This window comes from Physella acuta, unplaced genomic scaffold (assembly GCF_028476545.2).
Source record: "Physella acuta isolate Inbredline_101_S28 unplaced genomic scaffold, ASM2847654v3 ptg000039l, whole genome shotgun sequence".
NCBI lineage: Eukaryota > Metazoa > Mollusca > Gastropoda > Physidae > Physella > Physella acuta.
The window spans coordinates 183,515-208,277 of NW_026731559.1; the positions used below are offsets into that span (position 1 = coordinate 183,515).

At 29.8% G+C, this 24,763-nt stretch overlaps 2 protein-coding genes across 2 annotated transcripts in view; one reads left to right on the plus strand and one right to left on the minus strand.

The window, feature by feature from the left end:
* Positions 1 to 4: 4 nt before the first annotated feature.
* On the plus strand, positions 5 to 11,469 carry LOC131943810 (fibrillin-1). The gene is made up of 14 exons (XM_059304103.1): positions 5 to 143; positions 308 to 421; positions 1,270 to 1,398; positions 1,658 to 1,780; positions 1,972 to 2,091; positions 2,220 to 2,480; positions 2,925 to 3,185; positions 3,776 to 3,904; positions 4,074 to 4,186; positions 4,784 to 4,848; positions 5,105 to 5,271; positions 10,192 to 10,308; positions 10,426 to 10,561; positions 10,982 to 11,469. Exons 4-14 carry the CDS (start codon positions 1,759 to 1,761, stop codon positions 11,130 to 11,132), a joined length of 1,542 nt encoding a protein of 513 aa, XP_059160086.1. The 5' UTR covers positions 5 to 143; positions 308 to 421; positions 1,270 to 1,398; positions 1,658 to 1,758; the 3' UTR covers positions 11,133 to 11,469.
* Positions 11,470 to 12,121: 652 nt separating this feature from the next.
* The window catches only part of LOC131943795 (uncharacterized), a 42,898-nt gene continuing 30,256 nt past the window's right edge, over positions 12,122 to 24,763 (minus strand). The window contains exons 27-48 of the mRNA XM_059304077.1: positions 23,998 to 24,164; positions 23,475 to 23,636; positions 22,931 to 23,047; positions 22,547 to 22,675; positions 22,310 to 22,426; positions 21,956 to 22,075; positions 21,390 to 21,641; positions 20,636 to 20,758; positions 20,305 to 20,433; positions 19,900 to 20,022; positions 19,450 to 19,572; positions 18,841 to 19,098; positions 18,259 to 18,513; positions 17,776 to 18,036; positions 17,365 to 17,499; positions 16,713 to 16,834; positions 16,100 to 16,164; positions 15,760 to 15,926; positions 15,340 to 15,441; positions 14,931 to 15,081; positions 14,089 to 14,638; positions 12,122 to 13,929 (exon numbers count right to left, since the gene is read on the minus strand). Coding sequence (XP_059160060.1) covers positions 13,906 to 13,929; positions 14,089 to 14,638; positions 14,931 to 15,081; positions 15,340 to 15,441; positions 15,760 to 15,926; positions 16,100 to 16,164; positions 16,713 to 16,834; positions 17,365 to 17,499; positions 17,776 to 18,036; positions 18,259 to 18,513; positions 18,841 to 19,098; positions 19,450 to 19,572; positions 19,900 to 20,022; positions 20,305 to 20,433; positions 20,636 to 20,758; positions 21,390 to 21,641; positions 21,956 to 22,075; positions 22,310 to 22,426; positions 22,547 to 22,675; positions 22,931 to 23,047; positions 23,475 to 23,636; positions 23,998 to 24,164 — 3,652 coding nt within the window. The 3' untranslated portion in view covers positions 12,122 to 13,905. The remainder of the gene's footprint in view (positions 13,930 to 14,088; positions 14,639 to 14,930; positions 15,082 to 15,339; positions 15,442 to 15,759; positions 15,927 to 16,099; positions 16,165 to 16,712; positions 16,835 to 17,364; positions 17,500 to 17,775; positions 18,037 to 18,258; positions 18,514 to 18,840; positions 19,099 to 19,449; positions 19,573 to 19,899; positions 20,023 to 20,304; positions 20,434 to 20,635; positions 20,759 to 21,389; positions 21,642 to 21,955; positions 22,076 to 22,309; positions 22,427 to 22,546; positions 22,676 to 22,930; positions 23,048 to 23,474; positions 23,637 to 23,997; positions 24,165 to 24,763) is intronic.

The following is a 24,763-nucleotide window of genomic DNA, read 5'->3' on the forward strand; positions in this document are numbered from 1 at the left end:
AGGAACTTGGTGCCAGGATGATATTGATGAATGCTCAAGTCTTGTACCACCATGTCCTGTAACATCAAGTTGTGTCAACACATTTGGCTCTTTTTATTGCCAGTGTAAAGAGGGATATTCATTTGTTAACAATACTTGTACAGGTAGTTATATTTTGTTTATTTATGTGTTCAGGTATTTTAGTTTTGTTATTATTGTAGTAGTTTTATTTATGTTGCAGATTTTTATTGCAGATTTTTTTTTGTAAATCATGTGTGTTGTTCAACACATTAAAAACTTATATTTAAACATATAAATCTGTTATTAGATATCAATGAATGTTTGAGTTCCCCATGTGACCAGATCTGCACCAACACACAAGACAGCTTCCAGTGCTCTTGTTATTCTCAAGGTTTTATTTTTAATGGAACACAATGCAATGGTAGATATATTTGCTTTCATACTTTAATAATTTTAATTTTTTAGCGCAATTTCCATTCTGGAGAATTGCGTTTATTAACCCGTCATTTCTGGATGTATGAATGAATGAATGAATGGATGGATGGATGTGTGTCCGCAGCTTTAAGTCGTATCTCCTCCTCAACGAAGCAATATCGAGGACTAGTTTCAAAAGCAATTATGTTAAGCAAGTTATGAGGATGAACATAGGCCAAAACAATTCCGGGTTTCTTCCATGGGTTTCCCCGAAAAGCCAAAAAAACCTCGAAAAAATGCAGTTTTTGGCCCATATCTCGGCAACCAGACCACTTAGCGACTTGAAACATGTACCAATCGATTCCTGCCATAATTTAGAACAATATTGTCGAAGAAAGTTTTCAAAAATATCCTTTCGATCGGTCACAAATTTTTTTTTGAATTTATTAAAATTTGGACCGAATTAGTAGGCATTTTTATCCAACCACACCCCATGCGTCATCACGTTCAATAGCTGCGCCATCACGTTCAATGGCTGTGACATCACGTGCGGTAGCTAGGCGCGCAATGGTTTTTAGTCATGTAAATCTATTGTAAATAAAACATGTAAAATACTAAAAAAAAAATTAATAAAAAACGTTTTAATAACTAAACAATGGTTTTACTAACCCTGCTCTTGATTTACGCTACGACAGAGCTATTTTTAGATAACATAAGGAAATTGCGCTTAAATGTCACTAGACTTTTTAATTAACTTGTTTATTACAAAATGTTCAGTTTACATAAAAAGGTACACTAAAATTTTGATTTAACTTTTGTAATATATTTTCTAATTTAATTCTTTATTTTCAATAGATATAAATGAATGTGCTGTAAAAGAGTTAAATAACTGTGACCAGGAATGTCGAAGCACAATTGGTGGATTTGCTTGTGAATGTTACGAAGGATATGAATTAAATGGAACAACTAGAAATACTTGTATTAGTAAGTTTTCAATATATTATACAACTTTTTAAAATTTAAATTGTTTATAATTATTTATCATTGCAAATTCATTTACATGTATACATAATTGTAGTAAAAAATAACATTTTTTAGTAAAAAATAACATTTTGCTTGCCAGATCATGTAATGTTAACAGATATTACATTTTTAAAATCATCTTTAATATGATAATAAAGTATTATTCTTATAATTTGTTGTAAAGAAATTGACATGTAGAAATTGTTTGGTAAAATTTAAGTTAGCAGCCTAAATCAGAAGTGTCCTGCATCAAACAGCTGTCAACAGTTGTGTGTACTAGTAAATAATACCCAGATCTGTTCATGTTTTTCTGGATACAGCATGATTAATAATTCCTGTGTTGGTATGTTCTTTTCTTTGCTTCCTTTGTTTTTAAAAATGTAAAATGTACTACTATAAACTGATGATTGTTCGGGTATTGTACTAATATGTATAGAATTGTTTAAAAAAGTGGAAATGTTAATTCTAAACTTTACGAAATTCAAGTGAATAAGGAACTACATGAGCTTCTGTTAATTGTTGTTTTTTTTTTAGATATAAATGAATGTGAAAATAACCCTTGTGTTGGTGGTGAATGTATCAATAGTAATGGATCATTTTCATGTTCCTGCCAAAACAAGACAGAACTTTTAGAAGACAAAAAAACTTGCAGAGGTAAATTGAGTTATTTGGTGATTCATTTGTACTGCTTAATCAAAAATTTCAAAGCATGGTATTTTGTATTGATCATTACTAATAATGATGTTATAAAAAGCATTGCCTGTTTCATTTTATCTCTACAGCTTGCCAATATGGCTTCTATGGCCCCAACTGTGCTGAAAATTGTACCTGCAACACTACCAACACCAAACCACAAATCTGTTTTATTGAAAATGGAAATTGTGATTGTTTAAAAGGCTGGTCTGGTCCAGACTGCAGTACTGATATTGATGAATGTAGTACAAGTGATGTATGTTCAGTCAATGCCGAGTGTGTCAACGCACCTGGTTCTTATAGATGTGTCTGCAAAATTGGCTTCTATAGTTCCACTACTGGCTGTTTGTGTAAGTTAAAATGTATCTACTTTTACTGTTTTATTGTTTGTAGACAAAATGCAAATTACAAGTCTTTTTATGCAAAAAAATGAAGTCAGCAGCTATGAATATGCAAACTCTTGTTGAAATAATAGTTATTAATAAATACATTTTGTAATTTTTTTGGGCACACTTTTTGAGGTGCCTTGAAGTTTTAAAAAAAAAACAGAATGACTTAGATAGCCCTAACACTTATTAATATTTCCTACACAATGAGTATCTGACCTCAATCTGTTCAGTTTAGTGGTATCATTTTTCATTTAACATTCTTCCATTTCATTCAGACATTTCTGTTTTTTGTCAAATGACCATAGCTCGATATAAGCGATTACTCATTATTTTTCTGCTTTCATTTTTATAAAATAGTACAGAGTGTGATATTCCTTACAAGTGGTGGTCTACATTTTATTTTAGCATGTGATGAGAACCACTATGGCCAGGACTGTAAGAAGATTTGTACATGTGTAAAAGACAACAGCAATAACTGCAATGCTGTCAATGGAACTTGCACATGTAAACCAGGCTGGACTGGCTCTAACTGTGAAACAGATATAGACGAGTGTTTGAACACCAGCTACTGCCCAGATGTACATGAGAGCTGTTTTAATTTGAATGGATCTGCAGAGTGTAGATGTGATTCAGGATATCAAAGAGTTGATGGATCTGACTGCCAAGGTGTGTACTAACAAGTAAAATGTCAAAAATTCTTAGCTAGTCTCTGGATATAGGCCCACACTACAACATGTCATTAGAATTAAGTAAGAAAGTGAAAAATTCAAGCAATCAATGATATGTTGTCTCAAAAATTAAAATTCACTAAATTTTATCAACTTTTATCTCAAACTTCTGTTGTTTTAAAGCACCACTTTATTTTTAAATAATTATTACTTATGAAATATAATTATACTTAATCCATACATTATTGTTCCCCGAATTTTCCGGATTGTTTGTCTAATTTTGAAACAAAAATTATACAAGATTCTTTATATAAGAATCACCAACTCTTGGACAGTTATAACGGATCAAATGAAATGTTTTGTAAAATAAAAATAATATAAAATTTGAGGGTGTTACTTTAAAAACAAATTTTAAATATTTTTAAACCATAGATTTTAAAAGAGATGCATGTGTTTTATGTTAATAAGTAGCTACAAGCAACTAAAATATAAGTAACAACCTTCAAATATTTTCAGTGTAATCACTGAATTTCTAATTGTACTAAATGACAAAATCTGTGTAATATGGTCATATTGTTCTGTTTTCAGACAGAGATGAATGTCTAGATCCCACCTACTCTTGTGATGAGACAAAACAATGTAAAAACACACAAGGCTCATATGATTGTGTATGTAAACAAGGTTATCTAATTGTCAACAATACGAAGCCCTGTAAAGGTTAGTTTAAACCTTTTTCCAAAAATTGCATTTACATGCATAACTTTTAGGGGTAAAGACTTGAAATAATTTATTTCTCCAAAAACAGTTTATTATTACTTAATGAATAATTTATACAATCTTATTTTAATTGTTTGTATATTATCACATTATCTTATATCTTCTTCAGTGAATTTTCGCAGTTTCCCAATGCAGCTGAGATTGAATATTGTACCTGATGGAAATGTTTTTATTTACAACACAAAACAGTTTATCTCTCTTAAATTAAATATTGAAGATAGTGTAAGACTGTTTATAATGTTTTATTGTTATTTGTCGTAAAATATTACACTAAATACATATGTTGTCTTCCATTAATAAAGGCCCAATTATTGTATCATTACCACTACTATCACATCTTTCCTACTAAACCATTAAATGTCACGAGAAGCTAGACACTGCCCCTAAAGTTTAATCACACTTCAGCAGCAACTACCCCTCCCCCCTATCCCCACCACTTCCAATAGGCAATAAAAATTATAATTGTTTTAATTTTGTTTTTTTAATGACACATTTTTGTCTTTTGAAAATGTGTTTTGTTTTGTAAAATTATTCCATGAGCTTTGCCATTAACAAGATCATTAATCACTTTTTTATAATAGAAATTAAAGGCAAAAAAACTGCTAAAATTCCATTTCAAAATTTAAGTGTTCGAAATGCAAAAGTATAATGTCGAACTTTCTGAACCCTTCCCCATGCATTCTTCTTCATTGCACATGTTCATACAAGTCTGACCATCCCCACGCTTATATTTATAAATGTGTTTTATTTATGGACCTCCTGTATGTTAGAAAAGTATTATAAACATTATATTATTTAAAATAAATAAAACTATTTCAGTTAAACAAGTTAGGTGGAGATAAAGTGGGAAAAGAAATTCTTCCATTTGTGATTTCAAAGTTCTCGTAAGTATAATAATATCAACTGTAATGTTGAATGAACACTTTTCAAACCTATCAGTGTCAATAATAATAAACCCACCATATTCTCGCATTGTTTTTATTTTTATTCTCTGATGAGCACTTGATACTATACAAAACTGAACTTGTCAACAATACAACGTGTATAGTCATTTCACTTTAGTTTGATAATAATCTAGAAAATCATCATAATACTAATTCAATTTTTTTTTACCGATTATGATTTTGTAATCATTTACAGGGATGGATCTATCATAGTTCATACAGCCATTGTGGTAGACCTGAATTATACCAGCACTCCTGCATATTCTGCATCAAAGTTTGCCATCAGTTTAAAAAATAATCAAAATATAACTGTTGGTTCTGACATCATAGAAATCATGAATGTTTTAGTACAAAACCAATCAAGTTAGTTATAATTTCAAATTATAAATAAAATTGTTGAAGCCTTCAAATAATGTCAGCTTGCCATTTCTGTTTTGTTACACAGCTAGAAGATATATTAATAAAATATTTTACAGATATGTTTTTTCTAGTAGCATTAGGCTGTTTTTAATCCACCTACCATTCATAATATAAACAATATATATCTGCATTATTAATATAGTTCACATAAAAAAAAGTTATGATTCTCAGTATGTGAAGGGAATGTGTGGTCAGCACTTTCCCCAGTAGCCTTTACTTTCCTTAACATAAGTTAGTTACCAATGAGAGCTGGGTAGACTAAGAGAAGTTCTACAGCCTGGGACCCAATTCAAACTCGAGACTTATGGGTTAGCAGTCTAGCACTCTACTGCTTAGGCCACGTAGTCCCCCAGTTCACATAGTAACCAATCTTAATAATTCCTGAAAATATTTTCAATTGCACATACCTATAATAGATTGACGACAGAAGCCTGTGGTTGTATATAACACGTTTAATTGGGTCTAACTACCTCATGGTAACGCACAGAGAGGACGGAAGGAAGTACACAAGGGACATCACTCAAGATAACAATATTATAAATATAACTAATACAGAAGAGTGAGTTCCCTTGACCTCACAATTATTTCAATCTATTACATCCCTTTACCCTTAGAACACAATAACACATCTCTCAATAGAACAATTGATAGTATCCTAAAATCACCAATTATATTGTAACATGAACACTATGGTAGATTACATCCTTACAAACAATGCACAATATGCTACAACATAATCAAAATACAAAACAATAATGTCAAAGTCCTTTTGACCTTTAGAATCATAGGTCTAACTTATTTGGGACTTTGATTGTCCTGCTTGACCTTCTCAGTGGCTTCTGATTTGGTGACTCAAGATTCTGACCATCTGGATTCTCTATCTCAGGAGGTCTAGGATTTAAATCATTAACTCCAGAATTTACATTTTCTGACTCCAGACAACTTGGTTCACTCATATCAACAGAACTTGGTTGTGGAACAACTGAGTTGGTGTGAACTGTTCAGATTTGGTGGGATTGACAGATTCACACTTATTATCTGCACAAGTTATTTTCAACTGGTCTGCATGTCTACGGACAATAAGTCCATCATTTGTTTTTACTTTATAAGACACAGGTCCTGTACATTGAACAATTTGACCTGGTATCCATTTTTCCTTTCTCCCATAATTTCTTAGATACACATTCTCATTAACACCAAATTCTCTTTCAATGAATGTTTGTCATGATTTAATGGAACTATTTTTGAATTGGCATCTGAAAGTATTATGCTGTTATTCAGATCCTTAACTGACATAGATTTCTTTGATTGATCAATTTCCTCATGTAATCTGATAGTGCTTTTTGGTAACCAAAAATACTGTTTATGAGTAATATTCTGGACCATATCACTTTGCAACTGTGATCCAGTATTTGAAGTGGGTGTATTAAATGGCAAAAATCTTTTTCTTCTTTTGATGTTACCCTTTTAGTTTCTGTAAGTGCTAATGATGTTAGCAAAGTTGTTTGATGATCACATTCTTTCTTACTAATGTATTTGAAATTGCCATATCACCATAATCATTTATTAAGTTACAAATACTTTGTTTAGGCAACTCTGACTGATAATGGACTGCATCTTCTCCATCTTTTATATTATCTTCACAAAGGGTTTTATTTCTTATTTTATATGGCTTTTAGTCATCATTCACAGACTCTTCAGGCCAACCATTCTTACAGTATTCATATACTTTTATTAAGCACTCATCTTTTTGTGTTTCTCTTTTAATATCATTCACATTTATATTGGAGTTATCCATGATAGTGAAGAGAACAAATACATCTTCTGGTACATAGCTCAGGCTTTGGTTTTTTAAAGGTAATCTACTAAGACTATCTGCACTATTCTCAGATCCAGGTTTGTATTTCAATTCATAATTGTATGCAGTTAGTGTGATAGCCCATCTTTGAATTCTTGGTGAGGCATGCTCAGGTAGGGTTTTGTTTTCTCCAAATAAACCTAGCAATGGTTTATGATCTGTAAAGATGGTGAACTTCCTACCAAACAGAAACTTATGAAATTTCTTAACACCAAAAATGATGCCTAAGCCTTCCCTATCTAACTGAGAATAATTTTTCTCAGCCTGGTTCAAAGATCTACTGGCAAAAGCAATGGGTCTGTCACCCTTCTCATCCATGTGGGACAAGACTGCTCCTACACCATCTGGTGAAGCATCACATGTTAATATAAGTCTTTTCCCTGGGTCATAGTGAGTTAGTAAGGTGTCAGCAGACAAAGCCTCTTTTGCTGTATTAAAAGCAGCTTCTTGTTGTTTACCCCAGTGCCAAGTTGCATTTTTCTGTAGCAGCTTGTACAGTGGTGATAGTTTACCAGACAGATTTTCTATGAACTTTGCATAGTAATTTATCAAGCCCAAAAAAGCTCTTAGTTGTTGGGTATTTTCAGGTTTGGGTGCTTCTTTAATGGCTTTTGTTTTCTCAGGTTGAGGTCTGATGCCTTGCTTGCTTAATATATAACCAAGAAAACTAATTTCTGTCAGCATGAATTGACATTTATCTTTGTTTACCTTTAAACCTTTTTCACCAACAATTTTTAATACTTTATCAAGTGTTTTAAGATGTTCAGTGTCATTCTTACCAGTTATGTACACATTGTCAAAGTACACACAAACATTTGGAATGTCCTTAAAAATACTGTCCATGACAGCTTGGAAAATTCCAGGGCTAGATGATATGCCAAAACATAGTCTTTCATATTGGTAGAGTCCTTTATGTGTGTTTATTGTCGTATAGACTTTTGAATCTGGATGCAGTTCTAGTTGAGTGTAAGCATGACTAAAGTCTAATTCAGTGAATTTGTCTCCTCCTGCCAAATTCAAAGAAATTTCCTCAATGTTAGGTATAGGGTACCTATTTAGCTCTATTTGCTTATTCAGTGTAGTTTTGTAGTCTCCACAAATTCTTATAGAACCATCCTTCTTTAACACTGGCACAATGGGTGTCGCCCAATCGGAATAGTCTACCTTCTTTATAATGCCATTAGATTCCAATCTACTTAGCTCATTTTCAATTTTATTCCTCATTGCATAAGGTGGAACTCTAGCTTTGCAGTATCTTGGATTTGTATCTTTAATGCTTAACTTCACTGTTCTATCATTTAGTAAAGCTGAATTACCAAAAACACATTTTTTTTCAGATATAACTTTATCTAGTGAAGTAAGACTAGATTCTTTTACATTCTTCAATGAACAAATACTCTCCCAATTTAACTTAAGATCACTTAACCAGTTCCTACCTAGTAATGGCGGTCCATTTCCTTCAACCACAAGAAGAGGAAGTTTAACACTTTGACCATTATAACTTACATGAACCATACACTCTCCTATTACCGGAACATTGTCACCAGTGTATGTTGTTAGACACTTGTGACATGGCTGTAGAGGCACTGATTTTTCTGTGACAGCGTCAAAATCTTTCTTTGTGATGACTGTTAGAGATGCTCCAGTGTCAAGTTGGAAGCTGATGCTCTTACCGTTGATATAAACTGGTACATTGATGGGAGCATGACTTATTGATTTAACAGAGAACAGGTTGAAATCCGGCTGCAAATCAATTTGAGCATTTTCACAGGTAGAGTGGTTCATTGGTTGGGTTAGGTAGTCTTGGTGAGAGTTAACATAGTGCTGCTTTTGGTTGCGGTACTGTCTTGACTGGCTAGATTTAGCAACAGACGAAGACTTTGCAAAGCAGGCCTTAGCAATGTGACCTTGCTCACTGCACTTATAACAAGTTGCAGACTTGAACTTGCATCGATGAGATGCATGGGGACCTTTGCATCGATGACATTTTTGATAATTATTACTAGATTTAGATCTAGGATTTGAACGAGCAGGGTGTTTAGCATAAGTTGGAATGCTCTGTTGGGGTTGATGTTTATTGACTAACCTGCTGTTTACTGCATGGATCTCTGAAGGTGCTAAAGATCTCGCCGCATCTGATGACTGCTGGAATGACATTGCAAGTTGTATTGCTTTTTCCAATTTTAGATCTGACTCGAGCAGCAACTTTCTTTGAATATCAGGGCTGTTTACACCTGTCACAAACTTTTCACATAATCTGTCAGACAGCGTTTCTCCAAATTCACAAAATTCACTTAAATGACGTAAAGCAGCAACATATTCTGATATTGACTCGTTTGGTTGCCGAGTCCTACTGTCAAATCTAGCTCGACATAGAAACTTTGATGGGGTAGGCGCATGGTGGTCTGTTAGCAATTTGCTCAGCTCGTTAAAGCTCTTGGTAGTTAGACTGGCTGGTGCGCATAAGTCTTTTAGTAGCCTAAATTGTTGAGGCCCTATGACTGTTAACAAAACAGCTCTCTTTTTGGCTTCTATCGTCACGTCGTTAGCTTCTAGGTAAAAGCTTAACCTCTCTAGGTAATCTTGAATGATTTCATCATTCGCATCAAATTCTTTTATTTGGCCATACAGCGCCATAATTCTAGAAATAATTAGCTAATAAGCTCTAGCAAACCTCTTTTTTGCGTAAGTAGGTGCTCTTTCTAGTAGATGTTTATCCTTCGTCGCCAGTTATAATAGATTGACGACAGAAGCCTGTGGTTGTATATAACACGTTTAATTGGGTCTAACTACCTCATGATGGTAACACCAGAGAGGGCGGAAGGGAGTACACAAGGGACATCACTCAAGATAACAATATTATAAATATAACTAATACAGAAGAGTGAGTTCCCTTGACCTCACAATTATTTCAATCTATTACAATACCTACCTACCTCAAACAAAATATTTTTATCATCTGTTTATTTTCTTCAGTTTCTGCTAATTCTTGTGTTAATTAATAGTTCCAGACAATACTTGTGACCTGTACACTCAGTTATCTCAATCATGTTCATCCAATGAAAATTGTTACGAAAATAATCAGAATCTTACACAGTGTAAGACAATTATAAAAGATACAGGTATTTCAAAAAAATTGACAATATATTTTTATTTAAATAACTTTATTTAGCTATTTTTGTCTGTAGGCAAATCAAAATGTGCTAATTTTATATTTGATGTAATTTCTTTATTAACAGACAGGTTGGCCTTAATTCTAGGACTTTCAATTGGAATTGGTGTGTTTATCATCATTGTTGTGGTTATTGCTGTTTATGTTATTGTTCATCAAAAGCAGTTAACTAAATACCATCTATATTCAAAGTCTATTAATGAGTAAGTACTTACATTTACTTTTTATTATTAAATCCTGTCAGTGATTATAAATTAATCGGGATCATTCAGTCAAAAAATTACTAGGCTAAAGACTAGCACTGGACAGAGATGCCTGGATATCTCTTGTCAGTGGCATTTGTCCCAGGAGTGGTGACAGGCCAACCTAATCTAATCTTTGAAAATTATTTCGATAAAAATTCACAATTTTGTTTATTCGTTTTATTTAACTCTGGTGTCTTTTTTAAATAAATATATATTTTACTTAGAGCTTAAAATTTTAAAGGTAAAGAATTTTTTATTTTCAGGTGTGTTTTTTAATCTACATTGTCTAGTACTTACATTCACTCAAAATGTATGTATTTTAATATACTTTGCCTTGTGTATTTTTTAACATTTAAAATAATATATACTTACTTTTAGTAATAGACAACGTACAAGGGAAGACTCAAGTTATCAGTCCATGGAACTACCCCCTGTGATGGCAAGTGATCCAGCTGCTAAATGTTTAAAGTTTAAGAAAGTCCTTTCTCCTTTTAGTGAAGCTATATACAATGAAAACATTATGTACTGACATATCAGCAAACCATTTCTTATGCTTTTAAAAACCTTAGAATATTACCAAAACAATTTTGGAACATAATAAATCCTAAATGTAAACTTAAAATGTTTTTCTTAGTAAAAAAAATTGTATAATTAATTTTATGATTTTTCAGTGAAAGTTAATATCTCCTTGATATTATGTTAAAATTAGATTAATAGTTGCAAAAAATGTTTCACTAACCACATTACAGCCTTTGCCATTTCCATTCATTAACCGAACCTTATGATTATCTTATATTTCGGATTAGGTTTAATGTTAATAATATGTTTAGAATTAATATATAAATTATAATAACTTGTAAATCGTAATTATTGTTGGTTAGTAATTGAGTATACTTTACGAAAATATTATATGTAATAATATTTAGCAATAAATTGTTCACAAAGTTTTAAAATATATTAATTTTTTGTATTTATTTTAATATCTGCACACTATTACTACAATTATTGTCTACATATTGCAATATACAACAGTTAAGGAAAAAAGATATTAAAAGTTGCATCACAAAACTGATACATGGTAGCGTTTGTCTTAACACTTTAGTTCACAACTTGATAAGTAGGCTAGTATAGTTATAATAATATAATAATATAATAATATAATAATATAATAATATAATAATATAATAATATAATAATATAATAATATAATAATATAATAATATAATAATATAATAATATAATAATATAATAATATAATAATATAATAATATAATAATATAATAATATAATAATATAATAATATAATAATATGATAATATAATAATATAATAATATAATAATATAATAATATAATAATATAATAATATAATAATATAATAATATAATGATATAATGATATAATGATATAATGATATAATGATATAATGATATAATGATATAATAATATAATAATATAGTAATATAGTAATATTATAATATAATAATATAATAATATAATAATATAATAATATAATATCATAATATCATAATATAATAATATAATAATGAATTTTTCATTGCTCTGAGTAAAGTGCATTTGTGTCATTATTTAGTGAATGTGTTTTGTGAATCAATTTAAAGTTTTGCATTTTATTTTGTCTCATGTGAAATGGAATTAAAAACATAGACCTGCCTACTAGCAGGTGGAGTCAGGGACTCTAGCCAAGCACTTGAACTCTAGACTTTTATGTTAGCAGACAAATCCTCTATCATTTGACCATGCCATCTAGTCTCATGATAACAAGCATAAAAAATTCAGAATATATTGGTGCTCATACAACTTATAAATCCTTTCATAAACTGCTACAAATCGGACTATTACAACACACAGCAAAAGAACTGAACAAGGACGAATGGGATAGGGTACCAAGTAACAACAACATTCACCCCCATTCATCCCTCTTCACTACATATTATAATTGTAAAGATAATTTAATCTATTGGTTTATGCACAATTATTTTCATGTTGATACAAACTAATGCAAATTAATATTTTTGCTGATACTGGCTAGACAATCAGATTTTCATCTAAGATTTCTGCCACTAAATAAATAGCCTACTAATTCGTTGTGTTTATAAGGTAAATACACCAGTCAATTTTGTTATTTAAGTTACACTAACTTCAATATTTGTAGAATGATACTGGAAGTTAAATTATACAAAGAAAGAGGGAAATTAAAAAGAAAAAATTTCCATTTATACTACTAGGCTAAATAGTACACACTTAATAAGTAAAAATGTTAATAGTATATGTCTGATATATCTTTATTTTTTAGTTCAGTTAATTAAATCTTATATAATTATTAGAAAGTGGTTTTGTTACCAACATTGAACAAGTACCTTGGGAATTTTCACAAAATCTTTATGTTCATTTTAATTTAAAAAAACACAAAATATTGAATACAACATGACATTAGTTAAATATACTGATTATATTGCAATAAATAAAATGAAAGAAAAATAACCAGTCATATGCTAAAAGTTATGAATATATATTTAATGTGAGTTTTCTTTCAATATGTTGGCTTGAAAATGTAGGTTTACAAATGTTCTCTCACCTCACACAGAACAAGAAATTGAATCACAAGACAGTTCTAGAATGAAGCATTTAGTAACTCCAACAAAAGGATTTAGCCAATATCTATTTTCCATGAATTAATCATGTAAAAAAGGCACCATATAAAAGACTAAACCATTGTGAACTATTTATACTTTTGGACATGAGAAGTTAAAATGACAATCAAATGCATAATTTAACTTGTAGCAAACTACAATGGCAAACATAACTCAAACATGAATTTAAATTCAAACTCATTTGAACACCTTGAGCAAATTGATTTAATACTGCTTTAAAAAAAAACAAGAATAATGAAATATTTCCATTTAGGAAATGGGTCATACATTTACCTAAACAACCACAGGCAAAGTGTAGAATATAATATTGCTTGAAAGAACTAAGCCATACATCAAATTAGAAAACTGACCACTGGATTGAAAGACTATGACTCGCCCATCTTATGAAAATCAGGAACTTTCATTCTGTGATTCAAAGAACAACATGGATTGCTAAATTGCCAAGGTATTCTATAAATGCTGGGGTTTTATACATCCTGGTAACATATTCATACAGGGGTATTGGAAACAATATCCATGTAAATTTTAATGTATGAATGAAAAAGGAAACATGATTTACAAACAAATATTGTTTATTATATCATACTAATGATTACTAATGTGGTTAAGCCTAGATTAGATTCAACTCTTCACTTTTGGATTTGTTCATAAACCTGTGGGGGAAAAATGACAAAAAAACAACTTGTCATTGAAGTATAGCTAAAGATTAAACATTGAACATTTATTTAAAAAAAAAAACTTCTAATTTAATCTGAACCAGTCATTGTGATCCTACTTTAAAAAATGTATGTTTCCAAATTTGTACTACTCACATGTTCCTTGTCCAAGTCATTTGTTCCAGATTCATTTAATTGATGGTATGGATTGTGACCTCTATCTTCGTCAGGATTAATTTCATTATAAGGACTGTTATCCTCTTCTAGGCTGTTGACAACTTCATGGTCTTGATTGATGGGGATTTCATTGTATGGAGTGTTGTCTATTTCTGCATTCATATCATTTACACTATTTTGATTATTCTGTATTTCATTGTATGTACTGTTGGTTATTTCTGAATCTTCAGCTGGTTTATTATTAGACTTCTTCTTTCTTAGTGGAATGTTGGGAGTAATTTCATTGTTTGAATTAGTAGCCATTTCTCTAAATGTGGCTGTCTTATTGTCTGCATCTTTCACTATTTCATAATATGTATTCATATCAGTGTTTTGGTCAGGTAAATCAGCTCCTTGTTCCTCTGATGTGGTTGGTATCATTTGATAATGTACAACAGGATCTGTATCTTTCATATCAAGTGTATTGTAAGCATGTTTCTCCTCAGTTGTTTTGTACACAGTTTCATGTGGTAATGGGGATAGTAGTGGTCTAAGAAAAAAAATTAAGACAAAAATTAGAACACTGAATCTTGAATGTGCTTTCATGACAGACAATATATACAGCTATATTTCATCACAGCATTATTATTACAAAGTTATAGACCTATGTTAAAATTATACAATTATTGCAGATAAACATTAAGTCATTTACATAATCACTACAAGTCATATGTTGACTGAGCTCTTTGATAAATATTTTTTTTTAAAGAAATCAAAATATGCTATCTTGACTTAATTTTTTACTATGAAGTTATTAAAACACATTCTTTTCAAAGACTTACGGATTAATTTCAATATATTCCTCTTGATCATGTTTTTGTCTTCTCTTTCTATAGCGCAAGATAACAAGCACCACAATAGCTATTGTGATGATGACCAACAGGCTAAGTCCAACAGACAGTCCAATTGTTAATGCAGTATTGTTTTCTGCATCTTAAAATATTTGAGTTTTTATTTTGCATTAATCAGTATTACTAAGGCAATCATAATTATACAGTATTTTGCTACTTATAGCCTATATTAGCACTATAAGTAAAGTTATCCTTTCAAACTTGGATCTATGGGGTACATAAAGTAGCAATATTAACAGAAAGAGATAAACATGGGTACATAAAGTAGATTTCCCCTGTTTCTTTTGCAAATCCATAATAAGTACTGGATAAATTTTTACATTTATTTTAAATGAATTACCTATGATTTTACACGATGGTACTGTGTTCTCTTTGTATGATGGATTAGATGAACAGTTCTTCAAGACAGAGTACACTTCACATGAACTTGGTAGCTTTTTCACTAATAACAAACAATTATGTATGTGCATTAGCTGTAAAAGTTAATTTATTGTAATATTTTTATTTTTTTGGGTTTAAAAGGAATAAATGGTCATGAATACCTAATTTATTAAATCAAAGTTGTTTTTTTTTAAATGAGTGCAATAAAATGTATTTTTACTATTCTTATGCTCAGACACTAAACCAATACAAATTACTCTCAATAAGGTGGTTTTAAAAGCTTACTGTTTTATAATGAAATGTGTTTCAATTAAGTTATATACTTGAGTTTATTGAAATGGATGAGAAAAATAAATTATAATATCTTTTATTGACTTACATGAAGTGTTACACACAGAAACATCCAGTACTTCAATTACTTCAGAACCAATAGTCAAATTTCCTGCTTTGTTTAGTTCATAAGCAAATGTTGAAGCAGGGTCTGAGTCACTGTTACTATACAATTGATCAACCTGTAGTTCTGTATAGGCAATAACGGATCCATTTCTTTAGAAAAAAGTAATTTTTAACAGGTGTAAGTTGTCTTAAAATATAGCATTTTAACTGAACATAATGTATTGGCATAAGTCAACATTATAAATGAAAACAATATTTTATTTTAATGAAGATATAATGTTACAGTAATTACACCACAAAATCAAATTTGGTGTAATACTTACACAAGTTTATTTATAATGAAAGGCAAAATAGCTTGACCAAGTTTTTCTTTTCCAAATTTAGTTAACTGAAATAAATGTTGCATGATCACTTTAAGCTGTTTTAAAACCAAAAGTGATTTATTTATAATTTAACGTTGGTTAAATGCCTTTTCAGAGATCTACACCAGGGGTCTCCAAACTACGGCCCGCGGGCCGGATGCGGCCCGCGATGTCCTCTCATCCGGCCCGCTGAGATTTTTTTGTCCACAGAAAAACCGTTTGTTGGTGATGGCTGAGGAACTTTGCCCAGAAAAATCAAAGACATGCCTGGAAGAAATTGGCCCCCGAACTGAAATTTGATAGTTAATGCGGCCCTCGGGCCGAAAAGTTTGGAGACCTCTGATCTACACAATCACAATACAAATGCTACTATTGCTGATAACTATATTTATCCCATATATATATATATATATATATATATATATATATATATATATATATATATATAATATCCTAGAAGATTATTTTATCTAAACATGCTAATTTAAATAGACTATTTAAAAAAAAAAAAAAAAAAAGTAACCCTTCTTAACTTTCTAGTCTAAACATATGTTTTGTAATAAATAAAGCTTACACTATCTGCAATTTTACTTGATAATTCTCTTGATTCTCTCGTAGTTGAAATAAACAAGAACGGGTTTATGTTCTCTTTGGGGTACTGAAGTTGAACAGTCAATGGGAATGAAACATAGTTCACTGTATGGAATTATCAGCAGTTGAATCATTAGATTATGTAATAACTTTGTGATTTTGATGTTAATAAATGTATTAGACATCATGTTCAATAATTACCAAAATAATGTTTCAAATTTTATAGGAATATTGTTTATTGTTATTATATTACTATTAATGGAATAATTTAATATTTAAATTATTATATGTATATAATAGTATTGGTAGTTTCACAGCATTTCTCAAATTTAAGTAGTTCTCTTTTAAGGCTGATGATATCTGTATTTAAAATCTACAAAGTGTGGAATTTTATGGTCTACATATGTCCAGTCATATCACATTTAACACATGCCTACTGACTCAAGCCCTTGAACTGAGTTTTGAGTCTCTCAATGATTTCCTTATGGAACAGCGTAGTCTAGAGCTAGAGCGCTGGACTGATAACCCAAAAGTCTTAAGTTTGAGTCTGGGTTCAACTCAGTAGAATGTCCACTCAGCTCTATTGCTTTCTAAAAAGTACAAAAAGCAAATTATCAGCTGATATAACAAGTCACCTATACAAGCAAATTTGTCATTTGTTTTTGTTAAATGTCCAGGTTTACAAATACATTCATATGATCCTTCTGCATTGTTACATGTCGTAGTCTTCAAGTCACACTGGTAAGATGGATCAAGGCACTCATCTATATCTGTAAGTGTAAAATGTTTACAATAACTATTGTAATCACAGGTTGGTTTGAATATAATTATTGAGTTAATCAACTAAAGTTAAATTTGATTTACTATAGTTAGATGAAATAATTCATTTGTCAGCTGATTTGTCATATGTCAAATGAGTGGATTTTATTTCAATTAAAATGTGACTTAGGTGTAAATTAAACAGTGAATTAAAATGTAATTTTAACTTAACTTAAGCATAAGTTGATGTGTAACATAAATAACAATTATAAAATTACTTATCTCACCTTCACAAAATGGGCCAATTGATTTTCCATATCCTTCATCACATCTACATTCGGCCGATCCATTTATATTAAAACAATGGTCATGTTCATCTGGGCAGTAGCTAGTGTTTGAACATTCATCAATATCTTTCTCACAATGAACTCCAGTCCAGCCTGGCTTACATGTACAAGATCCATTGATATTATTGCATTTCTCAGTGTGAAGCTGAACACAATTACACTTTTCACTGCAGTCTTGACCAAATTTCATTTTACTACAAGCTAAAACAAACATTGTAAAATAATTAAAATTTATTTTTAAAACATTCATTTTGAAATTTAATTAACAAAACAATAAATCTTTATGTTTTTCATGTAGTTTTTAAATTAGTTTGTACTCAAAACCGCCATTTTTTTTTATAATTGGTTCAAATGTTAAAATATGATTTCAGCAAAATAAAAAATAAAATAAACAATAAATAAATAAAAATATAAAATACTTACGAGTGCAACCATGGTTTGATTTAAAGAAGCCTTTATCACAGACACATCTATATGATCCTAATGTGTTAACACAGTTTGAATTGTTCTGACATGGATTGATTTGGTAGTTACATTCATTTATATCAGCATTACAGCCTGTGTCCTTCCATCCCTTTAGACACTCACATGTTCCATTCTCAGGAAAGCAAATACTTTTTGTTATATTACATGAGCAATTTTGCGTACAACTATATCCATTAGTTCCATAATAACATTCTGAAAACACATGGTAATAATGCAGATTTCTATAACTGTATTTGCACACAAAAATGAGTGATTAGTTTAGTAATAAGTCATAATTATTACTATTTTAAGAGAGTTGATTGTATGTAAATTACAATTTTTTTTAAAACTGTAATGACCAAAACTAACATTACTATTTCAGAAGCATTGTTCATTTAAATATAATTATTACTATTTTGTTAAATATTTTAATAATTTTACTTACATGGTGTATTAAAATACATTCAATAATTAATAATTAATAATAATGTGTATGTGCCTTTAAAAGAAATACAAAGATAAAAAGGATGTTCACATTACCGGTGCATGTATGGTTAGTTAAGTCAATGTATCCTTCTTTACACCGACATTCAAATGATCCAGGTGTGTTAATACATGAAGACAATGGCAGACAAGGAGAAATTTCACTAGAACATTCATCTTGATCAATCTCACACCATGTCCCAGCCCAGCCTGTTTTACACTGACATCCAATTTCAGCATCACAACTTGACATGCCTTGTATGCTGCAGTTACATGTAGTTGCACAGTTATCTCCCCAATGATAAGCATCACATGCTAGATGAAATTAAACATTACAAAATTATAATTTTTTTGGAAAACATCATTTGCAACTAAAATTACTTAAATTATAGACAATTATAAACTTATACTAGACTATATTATTGCTTTAAATATAATATTTTCAGAAACAAAAATGTATTCCAAATAAATAAGAGTGACAAAATAAAAATAGAACTATTAACCATAGCAGTGTAAGAAAAAAATATTTACAATCTTAAATAGCAAAAGCTGGAAACATGCGGTATCTGCATTTATGATAATTGTGCTGCTATGAATAGTACATGTAAAGAGAGCAAACACAATGCAGTCATAAATTACTTCTCATTTAAAAATAAGTTATTTTACCTCGACAGCTTAATTTATCATTTTGCAGTTTATAGCCTACAGGGCATGAGCAGTTGTAGGAGCCCATAGTATTAACACAGTTTCCATCACACTTGTTATTTTCTGATTTGCATTCATTTACATCTAAAAAAAAGACGTTAAATTTGAGTAGTGATTTATTTTTAATTTATACAGAATGGATGGATATTTTCTAGGAAAATGTTGTTTATAGTTATTTTTATTCTTTAAATAATTCATAATTTCTTTATAACAATAAAATGATTATTCTTTTTGTTGTTTTTGATACAAATATTTCAAATTATTTCAAGTTGAGACAGAGAAATGTTTTACTAATGTTAATAAAAAAGGGTTACTAAAACCTATTAATATTTTATTATTTAATTCTTTAAAACTCCAATTGTTATAAATATAGTTAAAAAACTGTCAATTTTAAATAATGTACAAACTCACCAATGCAATCAAAGTTATTAGTGCTAAGAGTGAAGCCAGTATGACAGAAACATTGAGGTGTTCCATTTACATCTGTACAGCCTTGGCTGCAGTTAAGGTAAAAATTGACGCAAGGATCCACAGCTGAAAAAATAAAATTGTTGGGTCACAAGTTATGGCATACTAAAATTAAAATGTAATTTCTCTTTTAAAAGTTTATAAAGTTAAAACAGTTTTTTATTGCTGATGCACACATTAAAATATCATCTTAATAATCTGTAAGTAAATTAATGAGTACATATTTTTTTTTCAAAAATATTTCTATTTTAAGTGTTTTTTAAAGCAATTTTTTTTAAAATAAATACTATTGTTTCTGCACATGCTGATTTTTTTACTAAGTATTTGTTTATTATATTTTAAAATTACCATCTTTTTCACATGTCTTTCTGTCATCCTTTAATCTATAACCAGGATAACAACCACAGTAGCTACTCCCTGGAACATTCAAACAGATCTGCTCACAGCCAGATTGGCCATTATGACATTCATCTATATCTGTAGAGATATTGTAGATTCTTAATTAATAGATTGATAACATTTACTTTCAATGTGATGGATACAATTTTTCAGAAGTTATTTTTTTTTTATTTAGGCTTATTACAGCTTTAAATGTTTTTGTTTATATTTTATAGTGTTTTAACTATAGCTAGATTTACAATGTGGGCTTCGATTTAAAATCAATGTTTTTTTATATTACCTAAGCAAGTCCCATTAGAAAGTTTTGTAAAACCACTAAAGCATTCACAAATGAAAGAGCCTGGTGCATCAATGCAGTTTTGGGAGCAATTATTTAGCAGAATATTGTTGCATTCATCGATGTCTGAAAAACAAATGATTATACAAAATTTAAATAACATCTACTGAACTATTCTAGTCAGTAGTGTTTAAAAATGAAATTAGAAATAATTAATTATCAATGAATTTGAAGTAACTAGCATATTTTTAAAATTTAATTTAATGAAAACATTTAATGCTGATGACATTTTATATACAATAAATAAATTGTCATTCCCAATTTAATAATAAATAAAATCAAATGTTAAAACTACTAACACAATTTTTTTGTGGTAATAAGTATCTCTGTTTTATCTTAAATATATGTTTGTTGTTATAGACATTAATATTTTTATGTGGTGTTTACTGTACATTTAATTTAATTTGACTGGCCAGATAATGGTGTCAAATGGCTACCCAAATCAATGCTAAACTACATTACATTTGTAATATCTTGTCTGGTAGCCATTTGAGTTCTGTTATCAATTATGAACCAAGTTAAACAACAATCCTATAGCGACTAAATAAAAACCTTATTTATGGCAATAATGCTGTATTTTACAGACCTGGATAGTATAATGTTCACCTATGATTTATAGTAGTACAAAATATTGTTGAAACAAACACCAAATTATTGGTCTATAAACTGCTTATCTCAATTAATGAATAATTCTTACTGATGCAAGTCCCATTGATATCTTCAAATCCTGTAGGACAGTCACATGTGTAGGATCCCTTAGTATTTTTACAGTAATGATATGGTGGACAAATGTTTGGAGTTTCTACACACTCATCAACATCAATGTCACAGTTCGTTCCCTTCCAATTGTCTTGGCAGATACAGCCCTTGATACTGTCACATCGTAGAGCATGGCCCTTACATTCACATTGTGCGGCACAGTTTAACCCATACATATTATCACGACATGCTATTAGAAAAACAATTATCAACGCAAAACTTGAATGTGTTTTGGGACTACCACTGGTTTCTAATATGTAATGAGACATGTATGGGTTTAAGCTATAGAAAAATAAAGTGCAGCTAGAACAGACAAAAATGGTATAGTTTTTTAAAAATAAATTTATAGTTAGGAATGTATTAAAAACCTTAAGTGAAATTTCAATTTAGATTGATATAATTATGTTTATCTATCATTAGAAACAATATTGAATAAAAGGTTTTTTTAGATTTTATTAAGAGCTTTTAAAGAAAGATGTTATGAAGAAACAACTTCAAACTTACAATCACACTCGTGAGCATGTTCGCTGTTCATCTTGTAACCAGCGTTACAGCTACAAGTAAAGCTCCCTTCACTATTACTGCAGTTTTGTGAGCAAATGTTTTTCTTACATTCATCAACATCTGCACATACATATTTTGCATTAACAGATAATGAATAAAAATTTAAGTATATATATTAGTAACCTCAAAAAACTTATTTCAAAATGAATTCTTTAAGAATGTATAAAACTGCATTCAATTAAATAAATATTATTTTGTTATGTATAAATTTCAATATAATGAATATGTTACAAAATAAAAAGCAAAACAACATGAACCTTGATTCTAATTATATTATTATTAATCTTGAATTACCTATACAATCAATGCCATTTTCTTTCAGAATAAATCCATGTTTACAAAAACAGCCTTGAGTGTCATTGTTGCAGTCATAATTGCATGTTGCGTTTACTGATTTACACTGATTTATACCTTTAAATTAAAAATAAAGTGAAGATTAAAATATTTGATTATTCATCTCTTGTTTACTATCTTCATAAATGAATAGTATCATTGTTAAGATTTAAATAAATTTTAAAAAATAATGTTCACCTGTTTCTGTTTTAATACATGCATTTTTGGAGCTATTAAAACCAGGATAACAGGAACAATTAAAACTTCCTAGAGTGTTGGTACATAACTGAGCACAGTTATCTAGTTTATCAGCACACTCATCTATGTCTAAGATATTTTTACAATGAATAATATACAAAAATAAACAATATGAAATACTATATTTTAAAATATTCCAGATTATTACATCGTAATATTTAATTCTTTAAAAAATGATAACAAAATTATTTTACTCTAAATGTTCATAAATGGTATATATATGTAAAGATGACAAATGTGTAGTATGGATTCTTTATGAATTTTAACAATTTCTTCATATTTTCTTTATTCTATTTTGATTTTAGAAATAGAAAAACTACTTGCCCACACAACTGTTGTTTACAGTTTGGTAACCACTCTGACAGTGACACAAAAAGCTTCCATAAGTATTTTCACAGTCAGCATGAGAATCACATGGTGAAGTTTGACATTCATCAAAGTCTGTTAATACAATATATTTAATAATAGTATTAACATACAGTGCATAAGTAATGTTGCTCAAATTACATGTATAATTCTTTATTTATTAGTTTTACATAGCTAACAACTTGTTTTTAAAAATAGTGTCTACTGTACTTTGTTCAGTAAATGTTTTTACAGTTATAATTTTTTTTTAAATAATTTAAAAAAGAAAGCAGACAAATTATAGTAATACTCTTATTTCAAGAGTTATAGTTTGCTTTTGTCTAGATTGAAATGCATTCCACATTTTCACTGTGTACCTCTAAGTACCTACCATATTTAATGCTATAGTGTACATTTAATTTGCTTAAAATATTACTATCGATTATTCAAATGCATGTAGTAAACACACTGAGTTTACATCATACCCAAAAATATTTAAAATTAAAATATGGAAAAAACATACCTTCACACTTGGTTTTAGTAATGCTAAGATTAAAACCAACAGGGCAATTTTCACAGTTATAAAATACTCCAGTAGCCTGATTTATATTGTTTGAAAGATTTGTACAGCCTAATGGGCAGGGCTTATCAGCACAGCCATCAATAATTTCTTCACAATCAACTCCTATTAAGAGTTATACCAAAAAATAAGTTGTGGTGGTGTACACAGACAGATCTTTTTACTTTAACTTAAATTTTGCAAACAGATTATTACATAATATAATTCAAATTTATACATTTAGCTGTAAAAATGTTATAAAGAAAGAATGTTATTTAGGCTTATGCAGAAATTCTATTAAACTTCTATTTAATATAAATCAAAGTAAAACTAATGCCAAACTATACAACTTACTTCTATTTAATATAAATCAAAGTAAAACAACCGCCAAACTATACAACTTCAATATATTTTAAAAGCTCTAGGTTTAAACTTTTAAAATGTAGGAAAACTTTTTTTAAAATTATATATTAAATTATCAACATGCCTCTATATCTAGAGTTACAGTTGCAGATTGCATAGGTAAAATAAGGAGATGTGGTAGGTCTGGTAACAGAAAAGTTACATGATCCCTGATTACTGCAACCAGTACAGAGAGTAAGAGACAATGGGATAACTTCTGACTGCATGTTTTTATCATCAACAGCTGTTATTCTGTGGGAGAAAATGTATCGTATTTTTGCTTACTCTATCAATATACAAATATATATTTATATAAATATATATATATATATATATATATATATATATATATATATATATATATATATATCTATATCTATATATATATATATATATATATATATATATATATATATATATATATATATATATATATATATATATATATAGGTTTATATTTGAATATATTTTATATAAAAGTGTGTTACTTTTGCACAAAACTTTAAGGAATAGTATTGTCTGACGGGACGGAGTGGTCTAGCGGTAGAGAGCTGGACTGCTAACCCGTAAGTCTCGAGTTCGAATCCGGGTTCAAGTCAGTAGACCGTCCCTGAGTCCACCCAACTCAAATGGGTACCTAACTCATGTTAGGGAAAGTAAAGGCGGCTGGGCATACTGCTGACTACACTATCTCTTCATATGCCGAGGTCACAGAAACAAGTGAACTCTACTTCACTTGCCCCATAGACCGTTAGGTTTGAAAGGGAAACTTTACTTTTACTTATTGTCTGACAAAACTTTCAGGAAAAACCAAACTATTATACATACACCCTCACATTTGTTAAGGGTAA